Raw genomic sequence first — 21470 nt, 5'->3', positions numbered from 1 at the left:
TCTCTTAGCAATGCCCCATAGATTCTCTATGGGGTTCAGGTCAGGAGAGTTTGATGGCCAATCAAGCACAGTAATCCCACAGTCACTGAACCAGGTTTTGGTGCTTTTGGCAGTGTGGGCAGGTGGCAAGTCCTGCTGGAAAATGAAATCAGCATCTCCATAAAGCTCATCTGCAGAAGGAAGCATGAAGTGCTCCAAAATCTCCTGGTAGTTGGCTGCATTGACCCTGGACTTAATGAAGTACAGTGGATCAACAAAAGCAGATGACATGGCTCCCCAAATCAACACAGACTGTGCAAACTTCATACTGGACTTCAAGCATCTTGCAGTGTGTGCCTCACCATTCTTCCTTCAGACTCTGAGTCCTTGGTTTCCAAATGAGATGCAAAAGTTGCTCTCATCAGAAAAGAGGACTTTGGACCACTGAGCAACAGACCACTTCTGTTTTTCTTTAGCCCAGGTAAGACGCTTCTGACATTGTTTGTTTTTTCAGGAGCGGCTTGACAAGAGGAATATGACATTTGAAGCCCATGTCCAGGATCCGTCTCTGTGTGGTGGCTCTTGATGCACTGACTCCAGCCTCAGTCCACTCCTTGTGAAAGTCCCCAACACTTTTGAATGGCCTTTTCCTGACAATCCTCTGCAGGCTGCGGTCATCCCTGCTGCTTGTGCACCTTTTTCTTCCACACTTTCCCCTTCCACATAACTTTCTATTAATGTGCTTTGATATAGCACTTTTCCAACTTCTTTTGCAATTACCTTTTGAGGCTTTCCCTCCTTATGGAGGGTGTCAATGATGGTTTTCTGCACAACTGTCAGGTCAGCAGTCTTTCCCATGATTGTGATTCCTACTGAACCTGACTGAGAGACCATTTAAAGGCTCAGGAACCCTTTGCAGGTGTTATGGCTTTTTTAAAAATAGTTTTTAATTTTTATTCTTTAAAAACAAAAAAATGAAAAATCTCATTTCCATTAACAGTTATTGTGTCATTGTATATACATGTTTCTTATTTTGTGACTATACAATATTTTTATCCTTATCCTTGTGGGTGTTATGTCTTAATTAGCTGATTAGAGTGGGACACTTTGAGCCTAGAATATTGAACCTTTTCACAATATTCTAATTTTCTGAGATTGTGGATTTGGAGTCTTCATGAGCTGCAGGGGTGGGATTCTGCCAATTTGCACCTATTCACTAGAACCGGTTGTTAACATTCTAAGCTGTTCGGAGAACCGGTTGTTAGAAGAAATTACTGCCCTAATCCTGTAAGGAAGGCAGGAAGGAAACATTCTGATGTTGCTTAGAGAAACTGCCTCTCCATTAACCCTTATTACATTCTTGGCAGGACTAGACTTCCTGTCTCAGGAACTTCTCTGAAGTTTTTTTTCCCTTCCTTTGCTAGTACTTTGCTTGTGTGGAGTGACCATTCAAAGTTACAATGGCACTGAAAAAAGTGACTTATGACCATTTTTCACACTTACGACTGTTGCAGCATCCCCAGTCATGAGAGGCCAGGCGAGGAGATGTGTGCCTCGATGTGAGTGATATTGAATTGGCCACGCCCAGCCAACATGACCACCAAGCCACGTCCACCCGGTCACATGACCACCAAGCCACACACACCAACTAAGCCACGCCCACAGAACTGGTTGTTAAAAAATTTGAATCCCACCCCTGATGAGCTGTAAGCCATAATCATTTCAATTATGACACATCACAGCTTGAAATATCTTGTTTTGCATGTAATGAGTCTATCTCATATATTAGGTTCACCTTTTAAGTTGCATTACTGAAATAAATGAACTTTTGCACGATATTCTAATTTTTCAAGTTTCACCTGTAGACTGTAAAACTAAAAACAAAGAAACGTAATTGCTTAGTTACAGATCAAGAGAGTCGTTATAAAAACTGTCTCAGAAAGTATTAGGGGTTTATTTTTAATTTTTTTTTTTTTGCTCTGCTGTGTCAAGATTAAACATCTGAATTAACTATTTGGTTGGTAATGCTACAAATGTAAGTGTTTCTGAACAAGTGGTGCAGCATTATTGCAACCCTTGGAACTGGTATCGCAGTAGATTGGTAGTGTGGTTTTAATATCCTGTTCAACAGAGAAAGGTATAAGAAATCAATCTGGTGCTCAATTGAGTTGTTACATGTTCTCTACAGGAATCTCCATCAACCTAGAAGTTTTAGGTTGTTTGTCTTTTCAAACAGGAAAGAGAGAAAGAGCAAACAATTCCTTAAAGTGCAGCCTGCCAACTTCAAAATAATTCTTTCCATTACATGCAGGACTGAAAGACTGCTGAGCATCAAATGTCCTAAAGGTCAGAAAATCAGATACTTTGCTAGTGCATAATCACAGTAGATGGTTTCTCCCCAGGTTGTCTCTTTGTATTCATCAATATCGCACAGATAAAAGCAACTTCCTGAATCTCTATTTATTTGTTTGTTTGTTTAATAAATGTTTATGCCACCCATCTCACTCTGAAAGCAAAAAAAAAAAGTCTTTGGCATATTTATGTGGCTTTCATTCTGGAAAATAGAGCTCTTTTGTACTTTGTGACCAGTTTATGTAGATAACCAACAGCTGTCAGCATACTATTGTCTAAGAGAGAAAAATATCTGTTTTCTTGTAAATATAATCCATGTGATCTTTTAAATCTCCTTGGGAGAGTTAACAGCAGCGGTACCAACAACAACATGGGTAACAATACAATTGTTACAGGAAAACAAGACAACCAATAGGAGAGAGAATTGCAAGAAATAAATGATGAAGAAAACATCAGTAAACAGGGCTATTGCTGATCACTATCGGTAAAAGAGAATATTTGCTGCTCAGGGTTGAAATGAGGGGTCCTTGATGCTCTCTGCATTTGGTTGTTTTCTTGCAGGCGTTTCATTAGCCAAACTAGGTAACATCATCAGCGCTGATGTGAATGTTGTTATCTGATGTGGATGATGTTACGTAGTTTGGCTAATGGAATGTCTTCAAGAAAACAACCAAGCTTAGTTGATCGCTGTGTAAGTAGAGTTGTAAATAATAAATCAAGTGTCCTTTCAGTCCAGCTTCTTTCCTGGAATTCATGGGCATATCCATGTAGTTTCTTAACAATAATAGAGAAGAACATTGCCTTCTCCTGGGATGATAACGATGATGACGATGATGTTTGTTACTTCCTACTGTAGCTTACAGTCCAAAGATTTCCTGGAGATTTTCCACCCAAATACTAACCAGCATGATCCTGGACTAGGTACTGCCATTGGCTGAAAAATAAACCACCAATTCAATTACACTGATGGTGCTTTATAACCAGGCAACAACTAGCAGTAGCTACAACTCTGAGTCATGATTCTTTCTTCAGAACAGATCCAGGAAACTTTTTCATTAGAAAACAGATTAACTCAAGTAGACGCTTCGCAGAAATGTGCAATGCAAGGTGACATCATTGCCATTGTGTTCAATTTATATGAGATTAGGGTCTGAATTGTTCCAGAAACTGACAAAGAAAACCCAGAATTCTAAAACATGATTGATAAATCGAGATCATAATATAATAATAATAAAAATTATTTAAAGGCCTTTTTTCAACCAATGCTCTAAGCAAAACAAAATCTAGTACTGGGACTCATTCTATTACCTTACATTTTATTTTTAATGTTGAAAACTACTTAATTATGTTTATGGGAAGGATAATAACAAATAACAGCATTGGTAATACAAGCTCTAATTCAAGTTTGCAAACTTGCTTTGAATTCAGCCCAGCTTTCAAAGAGAATAGCAAAACCTCAACTTTTTTTTTTTTTAATGATTGTGCCATTCAAAACTGCTTGTTTAGAAATCTTTCTTCTTAAAGAAGAGAAATATGTAGCTCAGGGAGGAACCTCTCCAAGATACCTCTCACAGTTATTGCTATTAAGTCTGGTTTCTCCCAGTCTATATGTGTACTTTTGGTTTTTCTTGCCTAAGTGTAAGACTTTACTTTTCTCTACCCTGAAATTCATTGTGTTAAATAGAGCCTAGTGTTCAAGTCTGTGAATATCCATCTGGATCCTGAGCCTATCATCTAGGGTGTTGGCTATTCCTGCCAGCTTATTATCATCCACAAATTTGCTAAATTCCCCTTCTATTCCCCCACCCCTCATCTTCCCACACCACTTCTGTGTGAAGTGTCAGAAAACAAGGGAGTGCAGAAGTGTTCGTTTATTTGGGGATGCTACACAGGAGCAACTGAGAGATGGAAATCCAGTCTGATGAGTACTAGCTACATGTAGGGAGAAACTAAAACTCTCCTCTCCATAAGGTTCCACCTAACTGAGATCCTCCTAGGATAATTTATTTTGATAACCCGACCTTGCAGGTTTTGTATATTGCTTTGAGCGGAGCATCTTTTGTAACTGGCTCTCACTGTGAAGGTTTCTTAAAAATATCAACCCTTGCTTGACTCTGACAATGAACACTGCCTTGCTCAATGAAAACAGTGTTTGCTACCCACAGGAACCCAATTCCTTTTGAATTCAGAATGCATTTACAACAGTGCCACAGTCTGATGGATTTACAACCTTGACCCACTAGTTAAGTAAGTCCAGCCTAAAGGGCCAGGCAATAAATTCTCACCAAGGCAGACATAAAAGCATAGACCTAAGAAGATCCATGGTTCAATAATTTTTCACATCTATGACAAAAGACAATCCAGTTTGAATGAAGGTTTAGCTCTGTAACTTCTGCTTAAAGAGGCTGGCCTGGCCATGATGAGAGAAAATCCCTGTTTAAATTCTAACACAAGTGAGTTACCAAGAATGTGCCTGAGTTTTAATGTGATGTGTGCCCAAAGTATCAATTCAAATCCATGTGTTTGTGTCTACTTGCTCAGGGAAATTAATTTACCTTCTTTTTGGTATTGACTGCCAAAAATATATTATTTATAGTTGATAGCCAACAGCTCAGAGAAGCAGGGGATGGCAGGTGTTATTTATTGCTCCAGCTAAAAGAGCATCATAAGATGCCCTCATTTATCATGTTGTCTGTTTTCTTCACTGAGCATTCAATGAGTGCTTGTAGACAGGGTCTCTCTAGTGACAGGCTACCACTTTCTGCTTTAAACAAGCTGGATGGGCTAAACAGGGAAAAATAAGCACTAAGAAAATTAAACACCAGAGGAGACAAATAGCTGAAATCTTGTACTTGCTGGGAAGACTCATGAAAAGGAACAGAGGCACCTGGGGATCAAACCAAATGAAATGATAGCACCACTTACCTTGTACCAATTTCTTTTCAAGCAGTGCATATGGGCAATTCAACAGCAGAAAAACTGATAGGGAAGAGCTGCCATAGGACTCTCCCATCTCAATTTTCTGTATGAAAAAAACTGCTAAGGAGAAACAGGTTTGAAGGTGGAGGGTGGGAGGAAGGATCACAGGTAGGGGAGAGGTTTAAATTAACCACTTCTGTGTTTTAAATATGAATTAGGAAGCAATCCAGATTTGACACACTGGTTGGTTGCTAGATTTAGAGATGGGGCGTTGGTCCTACCTGAACGCTTCTTCTTGGGGAGCCGAAGGGAGAATCCAGGATGGGTAGTCTCTAGCCTCATAGCTCTGCAGACCGAGTTGAAAACTGAGGACACACCCCCTGGTAATGGTCCCCAGTTCTGAACAACATTGAAGCGAATTCAGCTGCTCCTCGTCCTCTAACAGATAGCCTATTTGATACTGTGAGAAAAAAACATTTCTTCCCTACTCCGACCAGACAGAATACAGGGTAGGACTGGATTCTCCCTTTGGCTCCCTGAGAAGAAGCGTTCAGGTAGGGCCAACGCCCCTTCTCCACTGAGCCAAAGGGAGAATCCAGGATGGGACATATCAAAGCTGGCTGACGGCTGTCCTACGGGAGGGAACTGGATTGGCTGGAGGTCCCCACTTCTACATGAACTCGTCTTCCAAAGGACACCTCTGCTGAGGCAAAGGAGTCAATTTTATAATATCTTATGAATGGGGTCACAGATGACCAAGTCGCAGCTCTACAAAAGTCCAGAACCGAAGCCTGCATTGCCCAGGCTGCAGTGGTCTCCGGACTCCTGGTTGAGTGCGCAGTGATTCTCCTGGGCACAGGAGCCAGGAACTCATAGGCCTTCGCAATACAGGCTCTAAGTCAGCGACCCATGGTAGATGGTGTCATTCTGCGACCCAAAGTTGACGGCTGAAAGGAAATGAACAGGGCTTCAGTCCTCCTAAAAAAGGAGATCCTTTTGATGTAAATACGGAGGGCCCTCCTAATGTCCAAGGTGCCCCATTTTCTCTCCAGTGCATGGGTAGGCCCTGGACAGAAGTCAGGCAAAATCAACTCCTGTGAGTGATGGAATAAGGAGTTCACCCTGGGCTGAAAGGTAGGGCACAACCACAGAGCCACCCTGTCTGCATGGAAAACACACGGGTCCTTTCTGATGGATAAGGCCATCAACTCCGAGATACGCCTGGCCGAAATAATGGCCACTAAGAATGACACCTTGCACGTGAGTAGGTGAAGACTGACTTCACACAAGGGTTCAAATGGGGGAGAAATCAGTGCCTGCAGGACTCTAGACAAATCCTAGGTGGGGTAACGGTGGACCACCGGTGGCTTCAAATTAGTGGCTCCCCTAAGGAAGGCTTTTACCCTGGAGTGTTGGGCCAGAGTGGTTGAGTCCTTGACCGAAAAAAAACGAGGTCAAGTCAGCCACCTGTCTCTTCAAGGTACTGTGGGCGAGACCTCTGTCCAACCCGTCCTGCAGGAACTCTAATACATTGCCACAGACACAGCAGTAGGTTCCAATAGGTGACTGGCACACCAGCCGCAGAAAATCCTTCATGATGCATTGTATATCCTAGTCGTGGAAGGTCTTCTGGACACCTGGATGGTCTGAATGACCCTTCTGGAAAACTTCTCCTGTTTCAGGAGCACCCGCTCAAGTGCCAGATGGTCAACCGAAACCAGGCTGGATCTGGGTGCTCGATCGGGCCCTGGCTGAGGGAGATCCTGTGCAGGGGAATTCTCCAGGGTCTGGGACCGACAGGCCCACCAGATCAGCGAACCATGGGCACCTGGGCCAGGAAGGAGCTACCAACAGAACCTCCACCCTCTCTGTCAGTACTTTCTGATTGTCCCTGGAATCAGGGGAAGGGGGGAAGGCATACAATAGCCCTTGGGGCCACCTGCACTGGAGAGCATTGACCCCTTCTGCTCCCAGTGCTGGGAACTGTGCAAAGAACCTCGGGAGCTGCGAGTTCTCCGGAGATGCAAAGAGATCCAGAATCGGATGGCCGAACCATTCCATCATCTCCTGGAACAGACTGGGATGCAGTCGCCATTCCGACTTGTCAACTGTGGCCCTGCTCAACCAGTCTGCTTGCACATTGGAAACTCCCAAGATGTTTTCTGCTCACAGGGACAACAGGTGTCTCTCCGCCCACCTGCACAACCGAGTCGCCTCCTGCATTAGAGATCTGCAGTGAGTGCCCCCTGCCAGTTTATGTGGGCCTTGGTGGCCACATTGTCTGTGAGGAGAAGAACCTGTCTCCCCATCACCTCCTGCCTTAGATCCTTGAGAGTTAAGTGGGCAGCCCCGAGCTCTGGCCAATTTATGTTGTGGGCGAGCTCCTCCTGTGATCACCTAACCTGGACTCCCAGGTGGGCCTCCCAACCATACAGACTGGCATTGGTGGTGATGGTAATCTTCTGTGGCTCCCTTTACAAGCAACCCTGATCCATGGCTCGGGACTGCCACCAATGGAGAGAATGAAGAACCAGCAAGGGGACGCAAGCCCTCCTTGGTGAGTCGCCCCTGCCCGCCTTCTGGTAGGGGAGCTGGAACCACTGAAGGGTTTGGGCATGGAAGCAGGCCCTGGGACGATCCCGATGCACGATATCATCTTACCGAGAAGTTGAGATAGCAAGATGATAGGCACCTCTCTGGCAGACAGGATCTGTGATGTGACGTCCCTTATACTGTCTCGACACTCCTGTGAGAGTGGCCAGTTAAGGTGTCTATGATAACCCCCAAATGCAAGAGACAATTCAATGGTACTAGGTGGCATTTGTCCGGGTTTATCAAGAACCCATGCTCTTGAAGGATCCTGATTGTCGACATCATATTCTCCTCCGCCTGGGGTCTGGAAGAGGATGCTAACAGGATGTCATCCAAATAGCATTGGATCCTTATGGGTAAGGATCTGAGGTATGCCACTACGGCCGCCAGGAGCTTGGTAAAAGTCCGTGGGGCTGATGACAGGCCTACTTTGATGGGGAAACCTTGCCCCAGCTTCCCCGTTTAAAGGAGGGCTTTCTGTAGTAGGGTGGAGACCTGTAATCAAAACACCTCCCCTGGGAGGGCAGGATCTTTCGCTTATCCCTGGTTTCCATCAAAAATGGGATCCAGGGCCTTCCCAAAAAGCCTCTCTCCCTTGAAGGGAGCAAACGCCAGCTTCCATTTGTTTCTGGTATCTATCTGCCAATTTCTTAGCCAGATGAGCCTATGTGCTGTTACAGATGAGGCCATGGCTCTGGAAGAAATTTTGGCTGACTTGAGGGTGGCATTAGCTGTTGATTGAGCTGCGGCTATTATCTTATTTAAGTCCTTATGTACCCTGAGGTCCTCAGGTGGGATTCTACCCTGCAGCTGCTACAGCCACCCATTAAATAAGGTAGACTCAGACCCACTGGGGCAAGTGTACTCCCCAGGGGACTCCCACTGCTTTTTAATCACATTCATAAACGTCTGGGGCACAGGTACAGCGTCCACCACAGATGCTTTCTCTGCTTCCCCTCTGTGGGAAGATCCCGGGTGACCTTGTCCCTTTTTTAAGATGAGCCGTGCTCTTAGCCTTAACCAGCAGAGTCTTGAAGAGAGCCAGCTGGAAAAGGACCTTAAGGAAGGGGGGACCTGCTACCTCCGACTCCCCGTCTGAAAAACCCTCTCTGGAAGGAGGTCCCTCTCGGAAACATAAGACTGGCTTCTTTCCGAAGGGAATGCAGAATAATTTCTGAAGTAGATCGGCTGTTCTGCAGAAGCCTGCCCCTGCCCCTGAGGAACGCCTCTGTTGGTGTCCAAACCAGGCAGCTGGTTGACTTAAGCCTGAAATTCTTGTCTAATTGTTTGGGAGATCCAGGCTCTCATGAAGGATGGCATCTCTTGCCTGTGCGTCTCCTCAGGCCGCAACCCAGCCACTGTAGGGATAAAGGTGCCTTTTTTTTTTCTTTCAGGCACAGGTCTGGTTCTGCTGAAGGCTTGGCTTCCAGGTGCAGCAATCAAAAATCCTTGTGGTGGCTCAGAATTATTATGAGTGGCTTTTGCTTTGATTTGGAGGTTTTCCTGAAAATCTTGAGCACTTGAGCCACCAGGAGATCAGGCAGTCAAATATTGTCTATCTGCCAATTGGTCTTGCTGCCTGCCATCTTGTGGGAGCAGAGGAGAGATGGCCCTGTTTTCAGCCATCTTGGAGTCTCTCACCACCTTATCTAGGGCTTTTTGTCTATGCATGGCCTGCCTATCTTCAGCCCTAGAGGGTCTTTTAGGGGCTAGGGTCCTAGCTCTGATCCTAGTTGCTGCCTCCAGCCCAGCAGACCTGGACTTAGTTGATCCCCTTGCAGCTCTCTCCTACTCTGCTGAGGAGCTGATAATTCTTGGCCAGCTCCCCTGGTGGCCATTCTGAGCCCGCCAAAAATAATTGTCCCTGACAGGGAGAGAGAAAAGGAAAAAAAGGGGCAAAAGAAAAATAAAAACAAAATTTATTTGATCTAAAGCTGTCTGCTTTAGTCACAGCAGCTGTCCACCCCTTCAGGAGGCTAGTACGAGCCAGAAGTGGTGAGCTCAGCACAGCCCCGCAATTTAAGGCAAGAGTCAAAGCAAAAAAGGGGAAAAAATGGCTGACTCTTTAAAATTGCTATAAGCCCTGACAGATCAGAGGCTTGCAAGCCAGTGCTGGCTGCACTGCAATCAATTTGGCAGTCTCAAGCATCTCACAGCTGCCATGGGGCTCTGGTGACTGGACAGAGGGTCAGGATTCAATCCAGATGGCAAGTACCCCCAAGGGACAATCCTGGAGACAAATTGCAGAATTGTCCCAAAACGTCTGAAATGGCTGCCGACGCCGAAAAGGGGCAGAAGCACCTCACGATTTTCGCAGCTAGCACAGATCAATAAGAATGGACCGGGAGAAAGTGAGTTGAATAAGACACTGACTCCCTCTCCTCCCCCCAGCCCGGGCCACATGGGCTCCCAAGGGCACCTCCAACCAAATTTACAATCACAATTCCAAAAACCAGTCCACCAGCAAAGAATTATTATTATTTTTTTAAGGCAGTCAAAAAAAAAAAAAAAAGTGCTAACCGGCAAGCCAGCTAGCTGTCAAACCTGCTCTAAGCCTCTCGAAGAGAAAAAAACTCAATCCAGGGGATGATTCTTCTACAATCTTAACTATTCAGAGCCCTTAAAGGGTTCTTTAAACAGGCTGAGACCGAGTGAAGAACTGGGGACCAGGGGGTGTGTCCTCAGTTTTCAACTCGGTCTGCAGAGCTAGGAGACTAGAGACTACCCATCCTGGATTCTCCCTTCGGCTCAGTGGAGAATCAGTACTTTTCAATCTGTTTTGGACTCTTTGAAGTTACAGGCTCCAATTTTGTTTTAGGTTATCTATTCCCTATGTCAAATAGAAACAAACTCAGTTGGATGTAATTAGTAAATATGTGTATGCCTTTTAAAATGTAAAGAACAATTATAGGCATTAACTCCCCTCCCCACTTTAATCCTACTTTGGATGAACCTTCCAGAGATGCTATTTGCCTTGGAAGAATATTCTCCCTTTGGAAAAAATGGAAAACTTTTTATTCCAAAGCAAATGGGAGATAAGAAAATTGGATTCTAAATCAGGATAGTTAAAATTCCATTATTTCTCTCTATCTCTGTTACACTTCAGATGAAAAATAAATAAATAAGACATTCCTGAGATTATCTAAGATTTAATTGGCAGTTGTATGAAATGGCTCTCAACTGGAGTCTTTGACCAACAATATAAAAGTACCCAGCTGTCATTCTTATTTATCTAGGGCATTCCAATGCTATCTTCAGTAAACTCCAGTTTACTCCTGAATATGTGTCCATAGGGTTGCTAGATTCATACGTTAAGGAGATTTTGGCTGTCCATTTGTGCAATACAGCAGCTAGGGTCCATTTCTATTCCCAAAGCCCAGCCTCCACAGATTTCAAAGGGTCACACTACAACATTTATTTGCATAGTAGCATTCAAGTTAAACATCCAATGGCAAAGGTGGGACCAAGCAAGTCTGCTGTGATTTCTGATTATTACTTTTGTAATTACAGCACAGTGATTTATTTTCAGTAGCTATAAGAATGATCAATTGGAGCAAGCTTTTTGTCCCTTCTAGGAAGCAGGTTGATTGAATTCATTTGGACTTTAATGTTCTGAGAATCTACAGATTGACTGTGATCCTTTTTTGACTGCCAGTTGAGAAAGGGACTGTCCTTTGCAGAATACATGAAATTTATTTTTAATCCTCTGGCAGAGACTAGCACAACTTAAACAAAAAGTCATCTGAACAAAAAGCCAAAAGCTTTTGCACGGCTGCAGTCAAAGAAAACCTGACAATTCCTTTTGGACATGGCCTTAACATTGTTCCATAACAGCAATATTCTGTCACATCTTTTGAATGTACTCACCCAAATTATTTAGATAAAAAAATGACCAAAGTTTGAGACATTGCTAAACCCACTGACCCAGACATCTATCAAAAATGTTCTCCCTAAGAATAAGGAATGATTATATGTGTATTTAAAGTGTATATATGAAAATTATGTAATATTACTATTGGATTTAGAGATGTAATGACAATGATTGATGTTAGGGAAACTGTACCACGTTCAACGTTTTTATTGTAAGAATTGTGTGTCTTTGTGTTTGTTTATTTGTTCAATAAAGAATTTTTTTTAAAAAAATGTTCTCCCTCCACCCTATTCATGATAAGGAGAGCAATTGGCAGGAGTTTCTTTCCACCAGCTGGTGGTGTTGGGAAGGCAAATGAAACCAGAGGAAACCGCCAATCACTTTTCCTTAATACATTAAAACTATAAAGACAACACCATCCCTGCTTCATTACTTAGGCAAAACAGGGCAAAGTATCCTGGCTACATTTCTTCACCTTAAAGGATCAGAAGAAAACATTTTAATATAGCCAAAAGGAAAAGCTTTGTAGCTCATTCATATTTAAGAAATCACACCTTTCCATTAGGGACCAGAAGAAAATATTATGCCTGGCAAGGCTGAGAAAAATAGAAGCCAGATAAAACATTATATAAGATTGATAGACAAGATTTAAAAAATGAAGAAATGCCCTTAGAAGTTATTACTGAATACTGAATTACTGAAGCCATGTTAAGTTATCAGGATTCAAACCAATCTCAATGACACCTAATGAGGTTTTTGATCACATTTTATTGTGAAATACTATGGTTCTTGCTCTTTTTAATCAAGGGCTTCATTGTTGTCATTCAACATATTAGTTAACTAGAATAAATTCTTAAAACTGCTAAGATCAACCAACTCCCCAAAGACAGCTTACAGTATATGTCTGTCCAGACTAAACAGCATCCCCAATACTCAGGAAAAAAAATATTGCAGTAAAAAAGACAAACTATGTGTAAATGTATTAAAACAAATGAAGCATGATTTTTTAAACACGTGATTCTTTAACTTTTGCCTTCTCATTTCAGCTGTCAGTTTGAATGCAATACCTTTGCTGAAATTCAGTGAAATCTGTTTCATTATCATTCCACACACACACACACACCAAATCTAAGAGGTTTTGCTACATCTAATTTATCAACACTCTGCCAGCTAGAAACTGAAGCTGAATCATATAATAATTGAAACAGGAAACTGGGGCTATAACAAAGTTATGTTCTATAAATGTCTATAGCTCATTCTTTCTGTTTCAAGGCCCCTAGCCTAGAACCAAATAACACTTCCTTAATGGGGTGGGGTGGGGTGAGTGGTCTAATATGTATTATTAGTGTTCTTATCAGCCCAGACATCTAACAAGTTCTTGAAAGTAAACAGAGTGTGAGGCTGATTTCAAAGCTTGCTTTGTCCTAAAGCCTGGTGAATATAGGATAAGGATTTAAATTTGAATAATGAAGAACTTTCTAAGGATTGATCTACACATCAAGTTTTCCATTAATTCCTGAAGCTGGGAGAAACCATGTTGGCATAAGGGGCATGCATAAACGCACAATTGTGCCTACCATCCCTGTCCTATTGTTCCCAATTATTAGTTCCTACTTCTTGTATTTAAACTTATGTTTATTCTTGTTTCTGTTATATTGTAAGCATTTGACAAAATAAATAAATTAAATAAAATAAATAAATAAACCATGCTATTCCTACAATATGCTCTTAATGGCCATTTGGAATGTCTAATTGTTGTCTGTATACCTCTGCCTAACCCTTTAAGACAGTGATCAACAGTGAGACTCAAATGTTGTCAATCAAAGGAAAAGCCTCCACCAATTGCAAGAATAGATTGTGTGCTTAAGTGGTACTTGTAGGGTCTGGTGTTCCAGCCAACCAATTTTCTTCTATTTCTTTTTTTCCCAGCAAAGAACAATTGATCTAATATACACTATGTGCTAACAAAGATTTTGTTCTTCAGATAAGCCACTTCATAGGTTTATTGGATCTGGAGTTCAATAAAAGAGGTTTTGATGTATGAGAGAGAAGTTTTCAATTGTGGAATATTTAGGGGTAGATACACATAGTTTCTATCCTCAGCTGAAAATGCAAATGGAGATCAAGAGTGGAAAAAATGTGACTGAAATTAAAGAGGGCCAAACTAATGCCAAAAGTTACAGTGAATAGTCTTTGAATTGACAATGAAGATACTGAAGTGGTAGACAGCTTCTCTCTTTTAAAGTTGACTATTGATAGCACAGAAGCAGTAGTCAAGAAATACATTGCCAACCAGCATTTGGTAGAGCAGCAATGAAACTTTGGAAAAGATATCCATATGGCAGGATTTGTCTATATCTGCAAAGATCAGAATTGTGCAAACAATGGTTTTCCCTGTGACATTCTCTAGAAGTGACTATGAAGCATCTGAAACAAGGTTGTTGGGTCCAATAATAAAAGGTGGACAGTTTGCCAGAGAAGGAAAGAAGCCCAAGATAACACTTCATGCTGGACTTTCTGAAACATTCAATAGAACTATTTTTTTTCTTTTCTCAATTTTAAATTTTAAAAAATTCACAAGATCCAGTACTTGAAAATATTAAAACAGTTAATATCTTTAAGATTATTTTATTAATTTCAGTTTTAAACATTTCTATGTTACTTTGAAGCCTGGAGTCCTCTCCAAGGGACTAAATATGCCAAATATTATCCTTCTTGCATAGAATATCCAGTATTAATCATAAATAGATTTAGCAGTATTGATAACAATCAGGATAATCATTGGTTCTATTGCATTATGAATAAGTTCAATATCATTATAGGTCACTGTGACCATATATTAGTTCATAAAAATTACTCAATCAGTAATGAAGCTTGTTAGTTTACCAACATCAGCATAGAAAACCAGCAAGCTGAACTTAGATTCTAATTAAGCCTTCTGCTGAAATATGTGAATTTTTGCTAAATTTCAATACTGGACCATTTCTTTGCCTAATCCAGGCCTTCTTTTACAACATTAATCTGTCCAAAAAGATTCCTTGCTAGATTCAGCACCATTGAAGAAAACATTACAATTCCTTCTTTTGAACAACAAAAACAACAAATCAAATATGCAGCATTTTGCACCCTGAGGTTAGCAATAATTTAATAATAGAAGTAGATGAAAGTGGTTGGGGAGGGGGCTCTATTATCAAGGTCCTGTTTAAAGTATTAGTTTGAACCACAGGTAGCTTTGGAAAGACTCTCTTGTTGCTCTCAGAGCCTGCTCAAAAAACTGGGTTATTTTAACAAAAAAAAGAAGAGAAAACCGATAAACACTGAAGAACAGCAGGAATGAATAATAGTCATGTAGTTAGAAAAAAAGAAACAAAACTATGCTTTACAGAGAAGCCAAGGCAACATAATCCCAGAAAAATAACATCAATAATCCAAATAAATAAATAAATAAAGCTGCAGTACTCTGATAGGTGGATGCTTATAAGGAATGTGTGTTACTTACCACAAGTTCACAAGGAAAGGGTGTTCCAGTTCCTGCATGATCTGTAACTCTTTGAAGACATTTCGCACTTCATTCCGTTCCACACATTTTTGTTTATTCATATACTTCATTGCATACATTTTCTTGGTATCTTTCTTCTGAACAATGCATACCTAAAGGAATAAGGCAAAGTATCATGTTCCATAAAATGGAAAGTGTAGAACGAATAAAACAGAAATTGCAGATCCGTCCCCAGTAAAAGTGCCGCAACTTTATTTCCCTAGTTTTTATTCTTAGGTGTAAGACATATATGATTGCCTATGAAGACCATCTGTGGGGAAATTAGTAGGCTTTCTTATGCAGCTGGTTGGCCATGGTGAGAACTAGAAAACTGGACTAGATCGGCCAGGGGTTCAATCCAGCAGGGCACTGCTGAATTTATTATTTATTAATCAAATATGAAGAGCCATCTCACCAGTTACTCTGGAGGGTACATAACAATCAAATTTTAAAAAAAACAACACAAATATAAAAATGACATATATAACATGTCTATATTAAGAAATGAATAGTATAAAAAGAAATATACAAACCCCTAGGCAAAGAGAAGATAATAATAGTCACCTCGACAAAGGAGCCATCTAAGCACACCTCCAGTTCCCTGGAAGCCCCAGGATGGATAACACAGCCTAGTTTTAAGGGCCTTTTGGGATGGAGCTAATCTCATTGTGGGAAAATTATGTTTTCCTACATTAATATTTCCACCACGACTGCTAAATTGCCAACACCGAAGCTTGTACTTTGCATGATGCATAGGAATAAGGTGAAAATATTCCATTGTTTAAAAGATGTCCTTCTAATTGATCCCCAGTTGAATTATCCCAGGAGAAGTCAGAGCCTATCTCTTAGGCTTCACCATTGTCCAACCGCTTGTCTTTGAGATAGCATACAGTACTTTTTAGTATTCAGGGCAAGATCTCTATCATTTTTCACTAGTCAATTCTGATATGAAATGGAGAACAAATGAAAATACAAGACTATAGACAGTCTCTCCCCAATTACATCTACTCAGCCCACCCGAAAGTTGGACACCTTGCAAGCCCCAACTATCAAGGAAGTACATATGGTGGGACCTAGATAAAGGGTCTTGTCTGTAGTGGCCCCCTTCTTCTGGAACATCATTCCCCCAGAGGTATGTTTGGTTCCATCTTGTTTTTCTGCAAGACTTTGAAGACATGGTTTTGTCAGTGGGCTTAGGGATCCCATTTAGAGTCCAACAAATGTTTGTCTGATTCTCTTGTTGCTGCTAGAGAGTGGGGTTGGGGGGGGGGAGGTTGAGTTGTGAATTAGTAATTGTGATTTTTAATGTTTTGACTATATAAATGTGTTAAAATAAATAAACAAGTTGTGCTCCAGTAAAACTAGAGAGAAGGGCTGGATAATGTTTTATGTTAGATGAGGCAACAATCCTTGGCTCCGTGGCTTGCAAGCCAGAATAAGGTTTCCTTTTTCCACAGAGGAGATTAAACTGCTGAATTTCTGATACCTTTAGCAACAGACACAATTATATTCATCCTCTTTCTTTGTTTTGCAGCCTGGGACTATGTAGGAGATATGATAAGGGATCCATTTTGTGATGGAATCCACAGGAGGTCACATTACTGACTTAGATGTGTCCTGCAGATAGTACCTGATACATTCTCTCAAAACAATACAAGCCAAGAGATTCACGAATGCTCACATCTATGGCTACAGTGGCTACAAAGAGACTTAAAATGGAAATATTATTTTCATATAAATTCTCTACAAACACAACATGATGGGAATTGGAAGAGGAAAATGAAGCAGAATGCAGCACGTCCAAATTTGCTCTACTAGAAGGTTTGCATTTATCAGAATTACACACACAGAGGCACACAGACACACACACAGAGAAATACACTCAGAAGCATGAGATTATCGATATGAATAATTTGATATCTTGTAATATTATCTGACGATCTTAGGTATACAAGGAACAAGGCTCCAGTTGCAAGTCCTTTAGAAAATAAGATTTAGAATGTAACTCTGGACAATATTTTATGCTTATTTGGTAAGAAGGAACTATTTCTTTAGGTAGTTAACAAAGTATATAGTTTGTAAAACATACCTTTCCAAAGCTGCCTTTTCCAATGGCTCTGAGAATTTCAAAATGATCAAAGGTAACTGTAGAAAGGAATAAAATATAAATAATAAATAAAAGCTCAGCAATTTAACATTAAAATCAATAACGCTCACATTATTATTTCAGAGATCCACTTATGGATCATCATGGCTAAAACTTAGCTTATTTACTCCTATAATTTATTGGAAACAATATTATTATCCTATGTTATTTCATAACGATAGCTATATCATGAAGTAAATGCTCACTTAATCTTTTCTCATTAATAGTTAAGTTATGGGTGTATTAACTATGAAAATGTTTCTTATATTTCCTTATATTTTTCATCCACCTCAAAAAAGGATGAGATATAAATCAGATTTTTTTCTCTCTGAAACCCGGCTTGATCAGCTGAAAGGATGCAAACCAGAGGTGGTATTCAGCAGGTTCTGACCAGTTCTGGAGAACCGGTAGCGGAAATTTTCAGTAGTTCGGAGAACCAGCAAATACCACCTCTGACTGGAGATTTTACAGTATCCTTCCCCTGCCACATCTACCAAGCCACGCCACAGAACCAGTAGTAAAAAAAAATTGAATCCCACCACTGATGCAAACTATGAAGTGATGCTAACTTTGAAGGGCTAGCAATAAGTGGTCAGTTGCAATAAGTCCTGGGCTGCAGCAATCTTTATCACCAATAAATGGCAGCGAATTATTAAATGTTTTCTGGATCTTTTTGCTACTCTCTAGTGATGCACCTGCATTTTTAGAGGCAAGCTATGGTAGATCGTGTGGGAAAATAGTCATTGTCTTTACTATTTATTATTTTGAATTGAAGCTTTGAACAAAATGTAGCACCTGGAATTTCATCTGCTAAATCTGCCAGAATTAAGCAATTTGGAAAAAAGTTTTACTTGCAGTTAAACTCAGGAGCCAGTTTGTTGTAGTGGTTTAAGGCACTAGGCTAGAAATGAGGAGGGGAGGTCATGAGTTCTAGTCCCAACTTAGACCCAAACCCAGCTGGGTGACCTTGGGCTAGTCACTCACTTTCAGATGTAATAAACAGACTGTGGAAAAGCATTCCTGAAATTCTGCCATTTGTGATGGTCAGGGATTAGTCCAGAAGTCAATATTTGAAAGCACCAAAGAAAAAGAGAAAGAAGAAGGAGCAGCTCAGGGGGTATGTTTGGTTTTTTTGTTTTGTTTTGGAAATGCACTGAGCTTTTAAACTATTCCAGGCCTTTTGATCAGAGGGAAATCAGGAAGGAAGGAAGGAAGGAAGGAAGGAAGGAAGGAAGGAAGGAAGGAAGGAAGGAAGGAAGGAAGGAAGGAAGGAAGGAAGGAAGGAAGGAAGGAAGGAAGGAAGGAAGGAAGGAAGGAAGGAAAAGAAAGAAAGAAAGAAAAGGAAGGGAGAGAGGGAGGAAAAGAAAGGAAGGAAGGAAAGAAGAAAGGAAGGAAGGATAGAAAAAAAAGGAAAAGGAAAGGAAAAAGAAAGAAAGAGCATGAGTCCAGCCCACTCATCATACTTGGCATATGCTAAACAGCATTTAAATTTCAGGGTGATTAAAAAGACTAAATCAACATATTGGCCTTAATTAACGTGACCTCAGCACTGTCAGGCATTGCCCAAGCGACACTCTGAAATTGCAGCATTTCACATCTCATCCATCCCATCAATTAAAAAGCTGGGTAAACCATTCATCTAATCTGCTTATTGCTTTGGATGGCAACAGGAGAAATTGTGAAGAGGTCTGTAAACAGCTCCCAAAAAGACAGTGAAGTAAGGGTAAAAGTTACACTGAATGTGGCATAATAATGCCAACTGTACAATGCAGTTTAAAGTCTTTATCAGATCATAAACAAGATGACTGCACAGGAATTGTACAAAGTCAATTACGATTTGTACAGCGCAATCTTCCCAGAATTGTGAACTGCCATGCTGGTTGACTATTCTGGAAATTGTAGTCACACCACATGTGGGTGGATAAAATCACCTGTGGGTTGGGTAAAACTGGGAAATAGATTTTGAGAAGCAAGCTGCAAATCATAAGAGAATGCTAATGCACTGGTGCCTCACAACCATTCCACACTACAAACAAAAATCTACTTAACAATATGGAGGGGAAAAAACCCCTCAGTTTCTTTCTCTGTTGTCTCAATAACCTGGAATATGGCTCAATGCCTTGAACTCAGCCAATAGCCAGGATTCTGGCACAGAGAAGAAGGCAGATCCTCCAGCCTCAAGGAATTGGAAACTATAAATCAAGGGAATAGCCTGTCAGAATAGCTATCCTTTGAAATACTGGTCTTTACTTCCTCCACTGCCACTTTCTTGGAATACACATAAAATGGGGAAATGATTGCCAAAATACTACCAGTGATAACTTCAGAGAAAATGGTTGCTGGGACTTAGCCACGGTCTTATAATTCATGCCCACCCTAATGCTCCAGTCCCCACCTGGGTTAGCACAGATAACTAATAGCTAAGCCCCTCAGATTTGCCCGGCCAAATTGTTTTCTTTCCACAAAAGATGTGGAGACAGACACTACCAGTTGTAGCTCTCATTTAACAATGGGAACAGTGAGATTGAAATTATTTTCCATGTTCACTCATCTCTGTGCTGGCCTAGTCGTTATAAGTTTGCATTTCTCTGTTACTCACAAAGATTGCATCAAAAGGAGCAACATTTGCAATACAAACAAGTACTCCCACCCTTGTGTACTATCAAAATCAGAAAAGCAGAACTAAGAAAGAGCAGGACTAAGCCTCCGCATTTGCTAGCAAAAAATTAAACATCGTCTTAAAAGTATTTGCTGTCATGCTATAAACACAAAAATAATCCTATGTATAGGATATTCAAAGTATCTTCTTTCAATTATTTTTAAAACTTTCCAGTCTATAACTCTTGAGATTTTCTGGTAATATCCCATTGAAGTACTAACCACAACTGAGCCTGGTTAGCTTTTCCAAGTTATAACCAAAAAATCCGGGGATTGAAATAATATCTAGGCTGTATCACTGCAGCTATTTTAAATTTTAAAAAATGGAAAAAAGTGTTTTAAAAATTCTCTGTATATTAAGGAGAAATGTCCCAACCCTTCTTCCTTTGAGCTTTTCTATGTGAAGGAATCTTTTTTTATATGAAAAAATGTTCTGTTGCAGTATAGTATAGCTCAAATTCTTCATTGTGAACAGTTTCAATGGATCTAGAGAAAGAACAGTGTCAATTATGTATTACTAATTGGAAAATTTCATCATACTACAGAATCTGAAATAAAACCAAGTACAAAGAACTTATATTCGTATTATATTATCAACTCTTAACAAATTCCATTAAGAAAAGACCTAGGTGAAAGAGAACCTTGCTTAATCCCAGCAAATTAGGGATGGAACTAGTATGTTCCAGCAAACAACTTTTGTTTTTAAACTTTCCATAATCAGCAGCTGTGCCTTCTCTGAGTAGATACTGTGGAAAAATAATGCCATCATTGTTTTCCTACCTGTACACTAAATCTCTAGAGATAACTGTGTAAAGGAAAACAATTGTCCTTTTCAAGAGTTGTGGCACTGTATATTCTGGAATATGTTCTAGATAAATAACTTATCCAAACTATACACTGTGTAGGAAGAAAGACACAAATTCCTTGGTAAATAGCAATGCTCTTCTACATTAGGAGTGGCGGGGGGGGGAGGATGCATGTGTAGCATTCTACCACAATAGACAGAAGTCCTCAGAGGCAGTCCAACATATATAAAGATAGTTTGCAAGATGCAAGCAGGAACAGTGTACACTGACTGGCACAACTTACAGGCAGGTATTGGCCAATCAATCAGACACTGTGATAGTAGACAAGGACCAGAAGATAGATGGTAATAGATGTAGCAGTACCAACATCAGAAAGTATTAAAAAATGGAGAAGTACCAGGGCCTGAAGGAGGAACTAGAGAGGATAGAGAAACTAAAGGCCAAAGTGGTAGGAGTATTCAGGGCTATAACTCCTAAGCTGGGAGAGTGGTTCCAATAGATCCTAGGAAGAACATCAGAGCAATCTGTCCAGAAGAGTACAGTGCCAGGAGCAGCTAAAGACACTGTGACAGAACCCTCAAACTCCCAAACCTCTAGTACAGGACCTGA

At 40.7% G+C, this 21470-nt stretch overlaps 1 protein-coding gene across 1 annotated transcript in view; it reads right to left on the bottom strand.

The window, feature by feature from the left end:
- Positions 1–21470, bottom strand: part of STK32A (serine/threonine kinase 32A) — an 81720-nt gene that overhangs the window by 40768 nt on the left and 19482 nt on the right. The window contains exons 3-4 of the mRNA XM_026685505.2: positions 17341–17396; positions 15213–15364 (exon numbers count right to left, since the gene is read on the bottom strand). Coding sequence (XP_026541290.1) covers positions 15213–15364; positions 17341–17396 — 208 coding nt within the window. The remainder of the gene's footprint in view (positions 1–15212; positions 15365–17340; positions 17397–21470) is intronic.

Source organism: Notechis scutatus, chromosome 2 (assembly GCF_049901735.1).
Source record: "Notechis scutatus isolate UNSWTSFEM ecotype Mainland chromosome 2, rNotScu1.2, whole genome shotgun sequence".
Classification (NCBI taxonomy): domain Eukaryota; kingdom Metazoa; phylum Chordata; class Lepidosauria; order Squamata; family Elapidae; genus Notechis; species Notechis scutatus.
Note: the sequence above shows the minus strand (reverse complement) of the source record. Positions and strands in the feature narration are given on the sequence as shown.